This window comes from Aegilops tauschii, chromosome 7 (assembly GCF_002575655.3).
Source record: "Aegilops tauschii subsp. strangulata cultivar AL8/78 chromosome 7, Aet v6.0, whole genome shotgun sequence".
Taxonomy (NCBI): domain Eukaryota; kingdom Viridiplantae; phylum Streptophyta; class Magnoliopsida; order Poales; family Poaceae; genus Aegilops; species Aegilops tauschii.
This window is the reverse complement of record NC_053041.3, coordinates 176,162,674-176,179,723: the sequence shown is the minus strand read 5'-3', so window position 1 is coordinate 176,179,723 and position 17,050 is coordinate 176,162,674. Positions and strand designations below refer to the sequence as shown.

Genomic DNA, 17,050 nt, shown 5'->3' with positions numbered 1-17,050 from the left:
CCCGCGCACCGCCACCGCTGGCAGCGCACGGTTTTGTCGTGGTGGCGCTGGGAGTGCAGGAGCCTTCTCTTGCAGCCTGGGAATCTCTTGGCAGCTTCCTTCTTCTCGCGCGGGGGCCCGACGCGGTGGGTCGCGCTGGGGGGCCGCGCGCCTTGGCGCCAGAGCGCCATCTTGGTGCAGAGGTGGTGGAGGTGCCCCGTGAGCCACGTCGCCCGCAGCTGGTGGGGGCGCGAGGCAGCGAGAGGGATGGCGCGGGGGAGCCCCCTGCGGCGCTGACTGTTGGAGATCGTTGCAGAAATTAAAAAAATTTCTACGCATCACCAAGAACAATCTATGGAGTCTTCTAGCAACGAGAGGGAAAAGAGTGCATCTACATACCCTTGTAGATCGCGAGCGGAAGCGTTCAAGTGAACGGAGTTGATGGAGTCGCACTCGTCGTGATCCAAATCACCGATGACCGAGCGCCGAACGGACGGCACCTCCGCGTTCAACACACGTACGGTTGGGGAAGACGTCTCCTCCTTCTTGATCCAGCAAGGGGAGGGAGAGGTTGATGGAGATCCAGCAGCACGATGGTGTGGTGGTGGAAGCAGCGGGGATCTCGGCAGGGCTTCGCCAAGCTCAGCGAGAGGGAGAGGTGTCACGGGAGGGAGAGGGAGGCGCCAGGGGCTTGGGGTGCTGCTCCCATGCGCCTCCCCACTATATATAGGGGTGGAGGGGGCTGGTTTCTTGCCCTCCAAGTCCATTGGGGCGTTGGCAAAGGTGGGGGAAAGAAATCCCATCATTTCCCTTCCCCACCGATTGTTATCCCCCTTTTTTAGGGATCTTGATCTTATCCCTTCGGGATATGATCTTATTCCTTCTAAGGTGGGATCTTGGTGCGCCTTGACCAGGGGTGTGGGGCCTTGCCCCCACTACCCACGTTCATGTGGGTCCCCCCATGCAGGTGGGCCCCACTTCGGAACCTTCTAGAACCTTCCCGGTACAATACCGAAAAATCCCGAACATTTTCCGGTGGCCAAAATAGGACTTCCCATATATAAAGCTTTACCTCCGGACCATTCCGGAACTCCTCGTGATGACCGGGATCTCATCCGGGACTCCGAACAACTTTCGGTTAACCGCATACTAATATCTCTACAACTCTAGCGTCACCGAACCTTAAGTGTGTAGACCCTACGGGTTCGGGAGACATGCAGACATGACCGAGACGACTCTTCGGTCAATAACCAATAGCGGGATCTGGATACCCATGTAGGCTCCCACATGTTCCACGATGATCTCATCGGATGAACCACGATGTCGAGGATTCAATCAATCCCGTATACAATTCCTTTTGTCAATCGGTACGTTACTTGCCCGAGATTCGATCGTCGGTATCCCAATACCTTGTTCAATCTCGTTACCGGCAAGTCACTTTACTCGTACCGTAATGCATGATCCCGTGACCAAACACTTGCTCACATTGAGCTCATTATGATGATGCATTACCGAGTGGGCCTAGAGATACCTCTCCGTCATACGGAGCGACAAATCCCAGTCTCGATTCGTGCCAACCCAACAGACACTTTCGGAGATACCCGTAGTGCACCTTTATAGCCACCCAGTTACGTTGTGACGTTTGGCACACCCAAAGCACTCCTATGGTATCCGGGAGTTGCACAATCTCATGGTCTAAGGAAATGATACTTGACATTTGGAAAAGCTCTAGCAAACGAACTACACGATCTCGTGCTATGCTTAGGATTGGGTCTTGTCCATCACATCATTCTCCTAATGATGTGATCCCGTTATCAATGACATCCAATGTCCACAGTCAGGAAACCATGACTATCTGTTGATCAACGAGCTAGTCAACTAGAGGCTCACTAGGGACATGTTGTGGTCTATGTATTCACACATGTATTACGATTTCCGGATAACACAATTATAGCATGAACAATAGACAATTATCATGAACAAGGAAATATAATAATAATCATTTTATTATTGCTTCCAGGGCATATTTCCAACACTGACGAGCTCGGCGATGCGGTCCAGCCAGTCCTCGTAGAGGTCGTCGACTGGGCGGTAACACAAGAGCTCGCGCGCCATGAGCAGCCCAGCCTGCGCGTCCGTGGGAGCGCGAAGAGCGTGCGACGACGAGCCGGCTGGAGTTAGCGACAGAGTGGCGGTGCGGCCGTCCCGCCGCACAGAGGGGTGCAGTGAGGACGCCTGCTGCTCGTTTACCACCGGGACGATGGCGGCGTTGGCGGCGGGTGACGGGGAACGACGGGGAGGCCCGCCGACGGGAGCTGTCTGAACGACGCGGGCGGCGAGGGCGGCCCAGCGCTCAGCGCGGGCTCGGCGAGCGTCCGCCATGGATGCGACGAAGCGACGGGACACGGATCGGTGGGAGGAAAGCTTCGGCGCACCCCTACCTGGTGCGCCAAATGTCAGATTTCGGGTTCCGGCAAAACACTTGAGATTCGAACACTGGGGTGCGCACGAAGATCTCTCTCTCCCTAGATCACTCTCGCAACAATCGCAAGGCCTAGCTAGACGAACCCAAAGAATGAGAGACACAAGAGTCTATACTGGTTCGGGCCACCGATGTGGTGTAATGCCCTACTCCAGTGTGGTGTGGTGGATTGCCTCTTGGGCTGAGGATGAACAGTTACAAGGGAAGAACAGCCTCCTGAGGAGAGGTGTTCTTGTGCTTGGTGAGCTTGTGTGGCAGAGGATGATCTCAATGATCCGCCCCTCCTATGGTGGTGGCTAGTCCTATTTATAGAGGCCCTGGTCCTCTCCCCAAATATTGAGCGGGAAGGGATCCAACAACAGCCAAATTCGAAGGGAGACAACTAGTACAAGTTATCTTGACTAAAGGTGGTCTTCGCCTGCCAAAGGCTTTGGTGGTGATGCCGTCTTGGGCTCCATGGTGACCTCCGTCCTGTCGTCCTGCTGGTCTTGGTCTCGTTGCACTGATATGGAAACCTTTGCCTGATGCCTCGGGACACCTCGCCTGCGCTTGCCTATTTAGCACCAAAGAGGAAACGAGTACACTGCACGCGCTGGAGCCCGCCTGGCTCCAGTCGTCATGGCTTGCGTCACAGGAACCTCGCGAGGTGTCCCTTGCCTTGATCTCTCCGCCCCTCGCGAGCCGGCCTGGTAAGGCCGTCCCGAGGAGGTCTTGTGTCGTTTACCCCGCGAGGGTCTTGAGTGTTTGCTGGTAAAGATGGGCCGTGCAGGGCCGCTGGTGGAGCCACGCCGTGGGCTCCAGGCAGGCAAGCCTGGGGACCCCAGTTCCCAGGACGCCGACAAGGAACCTGAGGGTCTTCGTTCTTTGGCCTATTCCATAGCTGGATGCTGATCGGGATGATGTCCCTAACAATAGCCCCGCACTGAGCAGAAAATGCTTCCTTAGTCCGCCTGGGTTCAATCGGTTGGCCATCGTCCGAGATTGCTGTGATCGTGAACCTTTCATCCTGGCGCAACCTTTTCTTCGGCCTCGTCTTGTTATCGAAGTTTGGCTCGATCCGGAGGGCTATAAAAGAAGAAAGAAGAGTTAATATATGTACATACCAAAACAATTAATGCATCAATTAGCTAGTCATCACAGGCTTAATTAATATATATACCTCGCCGTACTTTGCAACAGCTCCCTCCTCCGTTCGGTCACCGGAGCTGTCATCACGGTCTCCTTCTTCCACCGGCATTCGGTCACCGGAGCCATCATGATCATGTCTTTCCTCCTCCATTGTTCGATCGCCGGAGCCTTCATCCTCTCCTTCCAGACCATCGGTGTCGTTGAGAAACAACAAGGCATCATGTTCGTCGCGGATTATGTCCCCCAACAACTCTTCTTGTTCTAGGTCTCTTTGATCCATAGTTTCTGCAAATATTACAACATGGCAATTAATGTACAAACATGAGAGATGGATATATTAGTGGCAAACATAGAACTAGCTAGCTAATCACAACAAGGAATATTAATTAGTGGCCTCAACGCTTCTACGGTTTGGGGTGGCCTCAACAACGCTTCTATGGTTTGGGGTGGCCTCGACGACAACGCTCTTTTAACTTGGTAAATTTGGGTGGCCTCGGCAATGCTTCTAGGGTTTGGGGTGGCCTCGACGCTTCTAGGGTTTGGTCGGGCGAGAGGGGGTTGATCGACGTCCCCCCTCATGTTGAAGAGTCACCGGAGTTCTCTCATGAATGTCCGACGTCAGGACCGCCTCTCTCATGAATGTCGAACAAGGGATTTAACAAAATGGCGCCATTCTGGATGTGCATAAAATGGTCCATATTTTTCCTGATCACATCTACCCTTCTATATGTCACGTTGTCTAGTGTCAAAGGATTCAAGAAAATCATGGCTTCATCATTAGCCGGAAGTAACAAGCGCATAATGGTATGAAGCTCTCCAATATTGTTTTCGAACGGAGTCCCGGATAGGATAATTAGCTTTTTGGTACGAAGTTCAGCAAGAGCCTTCCGAATATCGCTATTTGGAAGGCCTTTGCTGAAATTCGTACAAAAAGCGAATTATTCTATCCGGAACTCCGTTCCAAAACAACTTTGAAGAGCTTCGTAGCATCATACGCTTGTTACTTCTGGCTAATGATGTAGCCATGGATTTCTTGAATACTTTGACAGACAACATGACATATAGAAGAATATATATATATATCAGAAAAAAATTGGATCAACTTGTGCACATCCATATGGGGGCATTCTTGATAAATCTCGACCCTCGACCCCTCAACGACCCTCGACCCCTCAACGATCCTCGAACCTCGACCCCCGACCCCTCGGCGATCCTCGAACCTCGACCCCTCGGCGACCCTCGACCCTATACCCTTGTTCCCAACCCTTGACCGCTCGGCGATCCTCGACACCCTCGTTCCCGATAAAAAATAAGAAGAGGAAGAAGAAGAAAAAAAGAGGAGAAGAAGAAGGAATAGAGGAGAAGAAGAAGAAAAAATAGAATATATTATTCTATTTTTCTTCTTCTCCTCTTTTCTTTCTTCTTCTTCCTCTTCTTATCTTTTTCTCCTCTTCTTCCTCTCCTCTTCTTGTCCTTCTTATTCTCCTTCTTCCTCTTCTTATTTCCCTTTTTCCTCTCCTTCTTTTTCTTCTTCTTCCTTCTTCCTATTTTCTTGTTTTTCCTTATTTTCCTTTTTCCACTCCACTAGCCTAAAATCTACTAACCTAAAATGCACCAACATTACAACTAACCTAAAATGCACTAAATCAGAGAACATACATAGATAAAACTTTTCTAAAAATGTAACTTTTGCATATATGAACATATACACAGAGAACATACATACATATATAATTTTTTCTAAAAATGCAAAAAAAATCATCATATATATGAACAAAAAAAATTATGAAAAATCAGGACATATAATCATATATACACACATACATATAATCATACACTACATATCATCTCTGGAAAAAAATCATAATATATATATAAAGGACAGAGAGGAGGAGGCCGGCCGGACCGAGAGGTGCGGCGTGGTCGGGGCAGGGGCACGGGGCGGCCGGCGTCGAGGCCGGGGCGGACGGGGTCGAGGCGGGGGGCACGGGGCGACGGCGACGAGGCAGGGGGCACGCGGCAGCGCGTCGAGGTAGGGCAGGGGCGCGGGGTGACGGCGACGAGGAGTGGGCGGCGGCGGCGAGGCGACCTTGGGACAACAACGGCGTCGAGGAGTAGCAGCAGCCTGGCGGCGTTCGATCGAGAGAAGAATGGCGGATGGGGGAAAATTTCCTAAGTGTCGGGTTATATAGCAACCACCTTTGGTCCCGGTTCGTGGCACCAACCGGGACCAATGCCCCCTTTAGTCCTAGTTGGTGCCACCAACCGGGACCAAAGGTTAGTTTTCAGCAGCCCAAAGGGCGGGAAACAGGGACCTTTGGTCCCGGTTGGTGGCACCAACCGGGACGAAAGGTGGGCATTGGTCCCAGTTGGTACCGCGAACCGGTACCAATGCACACCTTTGTCCCGGTTGGTGCTACCAACCGGGACCAAAGGCCTTGTGCTGCCCGCGGCCAAAAAGTTTAGTCCCACCTCGCTAGTTGAGAGGGGCTCCGAGTGGTTTATAAGCCACACTGCCGCTGCCCTCTCGAGCTCCTCTCAAATGCAGGATTACGGGCTTAATCACACTGTATCTGCCCGTGGGCCTACTAGGCCCTCTGTGGGCCTGAATCCTGGCCCATGGTTGGGTTTTTAGTCGTAGTCAGGCCGTGGTGGCCCAGTAGGTGGCATTTTTTCCAGTTTTTTCGTTTTGTTTTTGGCTTTATTTGTTTTCTTTTGTTTCTACTTACAGTTTTTCAGTGATTCTTTTTGCTGCTAGGTCACAAAAATTATAAACTTTCTGTTAGTGCCATTAGTTTTCAAATTTGAATAGTTTAAACTTGAATTTTTTGAAATTTGTGTAAATCACTAGTTTGTGAATAAGTTTACTATAAAAATAGATTTTTGAGTGATTCTTTTTCCTACTATTTAATATTACTGTGTTTTATCATTATATTCAATTTGCTAATTTTTAGGTTATTTTAAATATCTATTTTAATCAAAAACAGATTTAGTTTTTTTAGTTTGCTATTAAAGTTTCTAACAAAAAATTTCTTTATGAAAATTCTTTTTGCTATTAATGTTTTGAATAGAAAATACTTTGATAATTTTAGTTGCATAAATTATATAATTTTAGTTTCAAAAATACTAGAGGTTTATAAAAGCTTTTTAGTTGATTCCTTTTGCTATTATAGTTTTATAAAGGCTTTTTAGTTGATTCTTTTTGCTATTGAAGAATATTATAGTTTTGTTTTAGTTGATCATAACAGAATATTTTCATTGATTATTTTTAGTTGATTCCTTTTGCTATTAGTTCATCCTTTTAGCTATTAGTTCATTTCTTTTTGCTATTAGTCCATTCTTTGAGCTAAATGACCCTGAAATTGAAAAGCACTACAAACGAACTCTGAAAAGGTTGAAAGTTGGCATCGTATCATCATTTCACCCACATAGCATGTGCTAAAAAGTTGAGAGGGTTACGGCAAAAACTACATGCACTTCGTGTACAAAATGGACAATCTCTTTCTAAGTATCAGGGTTTCAGACGAAAACTCATCTGTTACAAAGGGATTACATTTTTTTGAACTTATTTGAACTCCAAACTTTTTGTGTGTTCAAAATGCACCATTCAAAGCCACATCATCAATTTTCAACCCTTTCTGACTTCATTTGTTATTTTTCATGCATTTACTGATTTTTTTGAGCTATATGACCCTGCAATTGAAAAACACTACAAATGAACTCTGAAAAGGTTGAAAGTTGGCATGGTATCATCATTTCACCCACATAGCATGTGCTAAAAAGTTGAGAGGGTTACGGCAAAAACTGGATGCACTTCGTGTACAAAATGGACAATCTCTTTCGAAGTATCAGGGTTTCGGACGAAAACTCATCTGTTACAAAGGGATTTCATTTTTTTGAACTTATTTGAACTCCAGAATTTTGTGTGTTCAAATTGAACCATTCATAGCCACTTCATCAATTTTCAACCCTTTCTGACTTCATCTGGTATTTTTCATGCATTTACTGATTTTTGTAAGCTAAATGAGCCTGAAATTGAAAAGCACTACAAATGAACTCTGAAAAGGTTGAAAGTTGGCATGGTATCATCATTTCACCCACATAGCATGTGCTAAAAAGTTGAGAGGGTTACGGCAAAAAATGGATGCACTTCGTGTACAAAACGGACAATCTCTTTCGAAGTATCAGGGTTTCATACGGAAACTCATCTGTTACAAAAGGCATTTCATTTCTTCACATGTAAGTGCAGTGACATTCTAGATCAAAGGCATCATCATAATAGTTGTGGAGAGAAAGTCTTCACTTTTTCTTCGCTTGTGTGCTTTGCTTATTACGCCGTAACCATGGATAATCTTCATCGTTTAACAGGGTGCTTGGGTCAACCTTGACTTTGAAGGGAGGAATTTCATGAAACTTTTCATAATCTTCAGACATGTCTGTCTTGCCCTCCAATCCCACGATGTCTCTTTTTCCTGAAAGAACTATGTGGCGCTTTGGCTCATCGTATGATGTATTCGCTTCCTTATCTTTTTTTCCTCGGTTTGGTAGACATGTCCTTCACATAGAAAACCTGCGCCACATCATTATCTAGGACGAATGGTTCGTCTGTGTACCCAAGATTGTTCAGATCCACTGTTGTCATTCTGTATTGTGGGTCTACCTGTACCCCGCCTCCTGACAGATTGACCCATTTGCACTGAAACAAAGGGACCTTAAAATCATGTTCGTAGTGAAGTTCCCATATGTCCACTGTGTAACCATAATATGTGTCCTTTCCCCTCTTGGTTGCTGCATCAAAGCAGACACCGCTATTTTGGTTGGTGCTCTTTTGATCTTGGGCGATCGTGTAAAATGTATTCCCATTTGTATTGTACCCTTTGTAAGTCAATAGAGTCGAAGATGGTCCCCTGGCCAACGAGTACAGCTCATCAGAAACAGTGTTGTCACCCCTGAGATGTGTTTGCAACCAACTGCCGAAAGTCCTGATGTGTTCACATGTAATCCAGTCGTCACACTGCTCCGGGTGTTTGGAGCGCAGAATCTTCTTGTGTTCATCGACATACAGGGTCACCAAGGTATAATTCTGTAGAACTGTGTAGTGTGCTTGAGACCAAGAATGCCCGTCCCTACATATTATTAATTCCCCTCCTAGCGTGCCTTTTCCAGTCAGTCTCCCCTCATACCACGATTGAGGGAGACCAATCTTCTTAAGGTCAAGAATGAAGTCAACACAAAACCCAATGACATCCTCTGTTTGATGGCCCATGGAGATGCTTCCTTCTGGCCTAGCGTGGTTACAGAATATTTCTTTAGGACTCCCATGAACCTCTCAAAGGGGAACATATTGTGTAGAAATACAGGGCCCAGAACGACAATCTCGTCGACTAGATGAACTAGGACGTGCGTCATGATATTGAAGAAGGATGGTGGGAACACCAGCTCGAAACTAACAAGACATTGCGCCACATCAGTCCTTAACCTTGGTAGGATTTCTGGATCGATCACCTTCTGAGAGATTGCATTGAGGAATGCACATAGCTTCACAATGGCTAATCAAACGTTTTCCGGTAGAAGCCACCTCAATGCAACCGAAAGGAGTTGCGTCATAATCACGTGGCAGTCATGAGACTTTAGGTTCTAGAACTTTTTCTCTGGCATATATATTACTCCCTTTATTCGACGAGAAGCCAGACGGGACCTTCATACTAAGCAGGCACTCAAAGAAGATTTCCTTCTCTTCTTTGGTAAGAGCATAGCTGGTAGGACCTTCATACTGCTTTGGAGGCATGCTGTCTGTTTCGTGCACACGTTGCTGGTCCTCACGTGCCTCCGGTGTATCTTTTGTCTTCCCATACACTCCCAAGAAGCCTAGCAGGTTCACGCAAAGATTCTTCGTCACGTGCATCACGTCGATTGAAGAGCGGACCTCTAGGTCTTTCCAATAGGGTAGGTCCCAAAATATAGATTTCTTCTTCCACATGGGTGCGCGTCCCTCAGCGTTATTCGGATTAGATAGTCCGCCAAGACCCTTTCCAAAGATTACTTGTAAATCATTGACCATAGCAAGTATGTGATCACCGGTACGGATGGCGGGCTTCTTTCGGTGATCTGCCTCGCCTTTGAAATGCTTGCCTTTCTTTCGACATTGATGGTTGGTCGGAAGAAATCGACGATGCCCTAGGTACACATTCTTCCTGCATTTGTCCAGGTATATAATTTCGGTGTCATCTAAACAGTGCGTGCATGCGTGGTATCCCTTGTTTGTCTGTCCTGAAAGGTTACTGAGAGCAGGCCAATCATTGATGGTTACAAACAGCAAAGCATGCAGGTCAAATTCCTGTTGTTTGTGCTCATGCCACACACGTACACTGTTTCCATTCCACAGCTATAAAAGTTCTTCAACTAATGGCCTTAGGTACACATCAATGTCGTTGTCGGGTTTCTTAGGGTCTTGGATGAGAACTTGCATCATAATGAACTTTCGCTTCATGCACAGCCAAGGAGGAAGGTTATACATACATAGAGTCACGGGCCAGGTGCTGTGATTGATGTTCTGCACCCCAAAGGGATTAATGCCATCCGCGCTTAAACCAAACCATATGTTCCTTGCGTCACCTGCAAAGTTCTCCCAGTACCTTCTCTCGATTTTTCTCCACTGCGACCCGTCAACGGGTGCTCTCAACTTCCCGTCTTTCTTACGGTCCTCTTTGTGCCATCGCATCAACTTGGCTTGCTCTTTGTTTCTAAACAGACGTTTCAACCGTGGTATTATAGGAGCATACCACATCACCTTGGCAGGAACCCTCTTCCTAGGACGCTCGTCATCAACATCACCAGGGTCATCTCGTCTGATCTTATACCGCAATGCACCGCATACCGAGCATGCGTTCAAATCCTCATACGCACTGCGGTAGAGGATGCAGTCATTAGGGCATGCATGTATCTTCTGCACCTCGAATCCTAGAGGGCATACGACCTTCTTTGATGCGTACGTACTGTCGGGCAATTCGTTATCCTTTGGAAGCTTCTTCTTCAATATTTTCAGTAGCTTCTCAAATCCTTTGTCAGGTACACCATTCTCTGCCTTCCACTGCAGCAATTCCTACGGTATCGAGCTTTGTGTTGCCATCTTTGCAATTGGGGTACAACCCTTTTTGTGATCCTCTAACATGCAATCGAACTTCAGCTTCTCCTTTTCACTTTCGCATTGTCTCTTTGCATCAACAATGACCCAGCGAAGATCATCATCGGGCACATTATCTGGTTCCTCTTGATCTTCAGCTTCCCCCATTGCAGCATCACCGTATTCAGGGGGCACATAGTTGTCATCATCCTCTTCTTCTTCGCTGTCTTCCATCACAACCCCTCTTTCTCCGTCCTTGGTCCAAACATTATAGTGTGGCATGAAACCCTTATAAAGCAGGTGGGTGTGAAGGGTTTTCGAGTTAGAGTAAGACTTCGTATTCCCACATCGAGAAAATTATGCACGCTCTTAATGTACTCGGAGGTGCGTCTGTCACCGTACATCCATTGCCGGTTCATCTGCGTGCATTATATATAATTAAGTGTGTCAAAAACCATTACAGAACATTATGAATAGACAAGTGACCAAATTAATAGAAGTGCATCATCACATTAAAACCAAAGTACAAACATAGTTCTCATTGAACAACATATAGCTCTCCAGAGCATCTAATAATTAAACCATACATTGAAACTATCTAAAACATTTCAATGCAACAACAAATGCGATCATAATAGCAACTAAGGTAACAATTGATCCAACGGCATAATGATACCAAGCCTCGGTATGAATGGCATATTTTCTAATCTTTCTAATGTTCAAGCGCATTGCATCCATCTTGATCTTGTGATCATTGACGACATCCGCAACATGCAACTCCAATATCATCTTCTCCTCCTCAATTTTTTTTCAATTTTTCCTTCATGTAATTGTTTTCTTCTTCAACTAAATTTAACCTCTCGACAATAGGGTCGGTTGGAATTTCTGGTTCACATACCTCCTAGATAAAAAAATCTATGCCACGTTGGTCGGCATAATTGTCATAAACACTAAATGAACCAAATAGTTATAAAAGATAATATATATATATATACCACATCCGAATCATAGACAGGACGAGGGCCGACGGAGGCGGATACCAAAACCATCGCACTATATAATGACAAGCAATAATAAAAGTAAGAAAATTGTATCTATCTAAATCATACAATTAAGAACTTTTTTCTTTTAGAAAGAAGATAAGATCAAGAGGCTCACCACGGTGGTGTCGGCGATGAGATCGGCGCGGGCGATCGACAGCGGTGAGGATGGGGACGGTTCATGATGAATCGCCAAACCTAGACAAATCTCGAGGAAAATATAGCTTGGACAAGGAGCTTCAAGAGGAGAAAGTTTAAGTGTGGCTCGGGCATTTCATCAAACACCTCATGTGCATAGGAGGTGAGCTAGAGCACCACAAAGCTCTCCCACGGCCGGCTAGAAAAACAGAGCACTCCAGTGCTCTCCTCGCGGGCGAGGGGGTATATATAGGCATCTCATTGGTCCCGGTTCATGGCTGGAACCGGGACTAAAGGACCCCCTTTGGTCCCGGTTCCAGCCACGAACCAGGACCAATGGTTGTGGGCCAGGAGTGAGGCCCATTGGTCCCGGTTCGTGTCTAGAACCGGGACCAAAGGGTCCAGACGAACCGGGACCAATGCCCCACGAGGCCCGGCCGGCCTCCTGGCCTCGCGAACCGGGACCTATGCCCCCATGGGTCCCGGTTCGTGACTAAACCAGGACTAATGGGCTGGTCCGGCCTGGACTAAAGCCCTGTTTTCTACTAGTGTGTGGAGTCTTTTCGGTGAAATCTATGTACATAGACTTGATAAACACAGGTCTGATCCCTAGGTCCCTGCACATCTAGAAAATTAAGGTGATATTGCAAATCAAGCTTTTTATGTGGTTTATGCATAAGGGGGTGATCTTGACCAAAGACAACTTGGTAAATATAGTTGGGAGGGGAGTAAACGGTGTTGTTTTTGTAATCCGGATGAAATGATACAACATTTATTTCTCTCATGCCCGCTAGCCAGGTTACTCTGGCGTACGGTTTATATATAAAGCGGCGCGCGAACCTGTTTCGAACTCTAGCATACGATTCGTGTTTCACTCGGTGTCAGTCCTTCCGCCTCTATACTAGTCTTTTCAGGGTATGGTTAAACGGGGTAGAGCCTAACACTGCGGCATATATTCGAGTAGGAGTGTGTGCATTACTTCGAGCGATATGGAACTGCTGAAATGATGTCACTTTTATCAGACAAACCATTGTTAATTTTTTTACAGATAATCTTCCGAGTGTCTGGATGGATCCGTACGTGGTCATTACCCAGCCATGCGGATCACGAGGAGCTTATGGACTTCGGGTGCAACCATTGAAAGACGGTAGCATGGAATACATATAATCGGTTTGGATGGCGGTCCAATAATAGGACAGACGGCTAGTCCATTGATCCTATTTTTGCCGGTTGTGTCATTTTTTCTGTTTACTTTTTGTTAGTCTTTGAGACACTATTTGGAAATGTAAACCTTGTTACGTTATTTTTTTAATAAAGATAGTTGTGTACATCATGTGATGCATAGCCGAGAGGCCTCCTTTTCGAAAGAAAAAAGAAACCCGTATGTAGGACGTGGTCCAAGTTCTAACAGCTAGCAATGAAGCTATTGATATGGATAACTTGGTAGCTCATTCTTCCGGCTAGTACTCCCTCCGTTCTACAATGTAGCGCATATAGATTTTTTTAAAAGTCAAACTTTATAAACTTTGACCAAGTTTGTATAAAAAATCATATACATATAGAGTCAAAGTTTATAAAGTTTGACTTTGTAGAAAATCTATATGCGCTACATATGGAATGAAAGGAGTAGTTTTTTTTTTTTTTGAGGTGGGTTTCCGACTAGTAGCTAGCTGTGCAAATTTCGCCTGCCATGTTGGAAGGATGGGCGTAAATCCCTATTCAATTCCGTAGGCACAAGCGCTGGCTTTGGGCTGATCGTCATAGGAGAACACACGACAAAAGACTGATCCCTGTCGTCGGGCGTCGTAGGAGGAGAGATGACAGTTTCAAACTTTCAAATGCTGGCGAGTGGCGACCCAGCTCGATGTTACGGCTATATCCTATATATAGGGCAGGTTTCTCCGAGGTCCCATGCAACTGCACCACCGGTACATACATAGCACAAGCAATGGCTTCCGGCATTCCCTCTCTGCTTTTCTGTCTGCTTCTTGCTGCTCCTCACCTTGGCAGCTCTTACCACACCAATGGTGGAAAGCACTTTGTTGTCCGCTCATCCGATTCGAGGAGTCCGTCGACCTGCTCGCCCGTCCCTGGTGAAGTGTCTTGCATCAATCTAATTCAGAACCAATACCTCTCATGCTAATGAACTTGTGGTCATTTTTCAGGAGATGGAGGACGGCTGCCGGTAATGCATCGGCTTAGCCCGTGCGCTCCTGCTTCTGGCGCCGGTGCCGGTTCGGGCCAAAGCATGCCCTCGATCAGCGACGCCCTCCGCCTGCGCGCCCTCTTCGGCGATTCAGGCGACTATAAAAAGTCCGGGGTGACGATCCCCTCGATCGGAACCCCACTCCAGTCTCTTCCGGGCGCATCAGAGTACCACGTCACCGTCGGCTACGGCACCCCGGTGCAGAGACTCGCCGTGGGATTCGACACGGCCACCGTGGGAGCCACGCTCCTCCGGTGCGAGCCATGCGCCGGGAGCCGGTGCGGCAAGAAGCACCTCTTCGACCCGTCCCGGTCGTCTTCCCTCGCCCAGATCCCGTGCGGCTCGAGAAACTGCCCGCTGAGCGACTGCTCCGGACCCAGCTGCACGGCAACCCTGAAAAAGAAGGGCGCCGTCGTGCTCAACGCCACCTTCGTCACCGACACGCTCACGGTCTCACGGTCGGTCGCCGTGGACGACTTCAGGTTCGTCTGCTTGGAGACGCGCGGCGCCAGCACGGAGGGCCGCTCGTCGGGAGTCCTCGACCTCAGCCGGGACCCCCACTCGCTGGCGTCGCGGGTCGTTCTCTCGCCGGACACGGTCGCCTTCTCCTACTGCCTGCCCTCGGCCTTCCCCTACTCGGCGGGCTTCCTCTCCTTCGGCGCCACGCGCCCGAACATAGTGAGCTACGCCACCCTAAAGAGCAAAGCCTCCCACCCGAACCTGTACTTCCTCCGGCTCGTCGGCGTGAGCGTCGGCGCGGTGGACATCCCGGTTCCGCCTCAGGCACTCGCCGGCGACGCGCTGATGGAGCTGCACACGACGTTCACCTACCTGCAGCCGAAGGTCTACGCGGCCCTCCGCGATCAGTTCAGGGGGTGGATGGGGCAGTACCCTGTGGCGCCGCCGTACGGCGAGCTCGACACGTGCTACAACTTCACCGGCCAGAGCAGCGTCGGGGTGCCGGCGGTCGAGCTCACCTTCGAGGGCGGTGCGGGCCTGGAGCCCGGCGTCCAGCAGACGATGTACTTCAAGGACCGCGGTAACATCTTCTCAGTGGGGTGCCTCGCGTTCGCGCCGGTGCCTCCGCACGCACGGGGCATCACGGTTATCGGCTCCTTGGCTCAGGCGACGACGGAAGTGGTTTACGACCTGCGTGGAGGCAAGGTCGGGTTCGTCACCAAGAGTTGCTTATAACTGATCATCATGGGTGCATTACACACGCATCGCACGTGGGTGTCTTGAACGTTTGCAAATGTGGGTAATAAAGGGTCAGTTCTTCGTGGCTTAAGCTTCTCTTCGACTTTAAATACACCCGGCCATGTTATTCGGTTTATGTCGTCCAGGCTTTTTTTTTAACACTCGTCCGGGCTTATTATCAAGTGAAAAGTCCATAATAATATGGACTATAATTTATTACCTTTTTTTAATAATAACTAGCAAAAAGGCCAGTGCGTTACTACGAATTGAATATTGGCCATGTCAACCGCTCATACATGTAAACGTGGCAACCTAGAGGCTTCTCCCTATACTCAGATTGATCTAACAATATTTAGATTGTGCAAAGTGCAATCAACATGGAATTTTTCATTAGTTGTGGGAAATCCTAAATCCAACTTCTAGTTCAAACCCATTTAATTAAATTCAAATGAGTTTTAATTTAAACCTTTCAATTATGCTCATTTCTATTTTTTCTGGATCAAGCACATTTTTGTCAGTCAGGAAAAAATAGCTCCTTGCCAAAAACCAATTCCTAACCCTCTCTCCTTTTTGCTCTCTCTATTTATATTTAATAAATAAAACGAAAAGAGAATAAGAGAGAGGAGGAGCAGCCTGCCAGGTCGGCCCAACCATCCCCGCTGCCCACCTAATCCCTATAACCTAGCTACCCTGGTTCCCACTCATCTCTCTCCCTCTTGATCCCCTCGGCGCCGCCACCCACACACGCACGCATCGCGTCAGGAGAGGAGCGCCTCGCGCCCGATCTCCTGGCCTGGCGCTCGACCCTGGCCGCCGAGCCATCGGCTGACGCCGGCGAGCACGCCGCCCATCCGCACAAGCCCTTTCGTCGCCCGGCCTCCTTCTCGGCTCCCTCACCACCTCTACTGCGACGCCTGCGTCGTTCCTAGCAGTCGGCTGAATGCGCTCAACCCCCTGTGTGCGAGCGCACGCTCGCACCATGCGGTCAGCGCCACCGCCGCCTTTCTCCGGTGAGCAGCAACCAGAGATCCTCGCGTCGCCCTACTGCTCTCCTCTTTCCCTTTTGCCTGCTCACGCGCCTTCACCGCCACCTTCAGCCGCTGCTCCGCTCGGCTGCACCTCTACTTCGCCGCCGAGATCCGCTCCTGCTGGTCTTCTCCAACTCCAACCTCTCATTCTGCACCAAGCCCTGCCCGAGCTCCATGGCCAATCCCCTTTGCTGTCGTTTTTCCATGCCTCGCTCAGCCGTTGCGGCCTCGTCCTCCTGCTGTTGCCTCGCTCGCCACCGCTGTCCCACAAGCTGCTTTGTGCGGCAGGCTCCTCTCGAAGACCACCTCGCTGACCTTTTTATTTATGAAACGCCATGGAGCAGCGGTGCTCCGCATGATGGCCAGTTTTTTTAAGAAACGAAACGTTCCGGATCGACTAAAATAGTGACTGCGTGTTCAATAAGAAAAAAGAATAAGTACTTTTTTGCAAAAAGTCCACGACGGTGAACCGACAGAAGCAGTGCGTACTTTATTAGTAGGTAAAGATAAATGGGCTATTGCTTCTGGCGGTACGTCACCAAAATTGCCCCCAAATTTACAAAATATTACCCACCGATGCAACCTATAAGTGATAAAAAAACGTTTCACACAAAGGAATCTCCGCCTGGGACGGCCCATGCAGTAGAAACCTCCTATACCGCGCTCCGAGCGCTGGGAGAAGACACTGCGCGCCTCCCAGCGCGCCTGTTTGGGCCAGCCCATGTCTGG

At 48.3% G+C, this 17,050-nt stretch overlaps 1 protein-coding gene across 1 annotated transcript; it reads left to right on the top strand.

The window, feature by feature from the left end:
• The first annotated feature begins 13,838 nt into the window (after positions 1–13,838).
• On the top strand, positions 13,839–15,972 carry LOC109756173 (aspartyl protease family protein At5g10770-like). The gene is made up of 2 exons (XM_020335263.2): positions 13,839–13,983; positions 14,056–15,972. Exons 1-2 carry the CDS (start codon positions 13,839–13,841, stop codon positions 15,288–15,290), a joined length of 1,380 nt encoding a protein of 459 aa, XP_020190852.2. The 3' UTR covers positions 15,291–15,972.
• Positions 15,973–17,050: the final 1,078 nt, after the last annotated feature.

Excerpts from the sequence above, each read along its gene's own strand:
- LOC109756173 (XM_020335263.2), top strand. The coding sequence starts at position 13,839 with ATGGCTTCCGGCATTCCCTCTCTGCTTTTCTGTCTGCTTCTTGCTGCT. Across the intron at positions 13,984-14,055 it reads GACCTGCTCGCCCGTCCCTG|GAGATGGAGGACGGCTGCCG; the intron begins GTGAAGTGTCTT and ends GTCATTTTTCAG.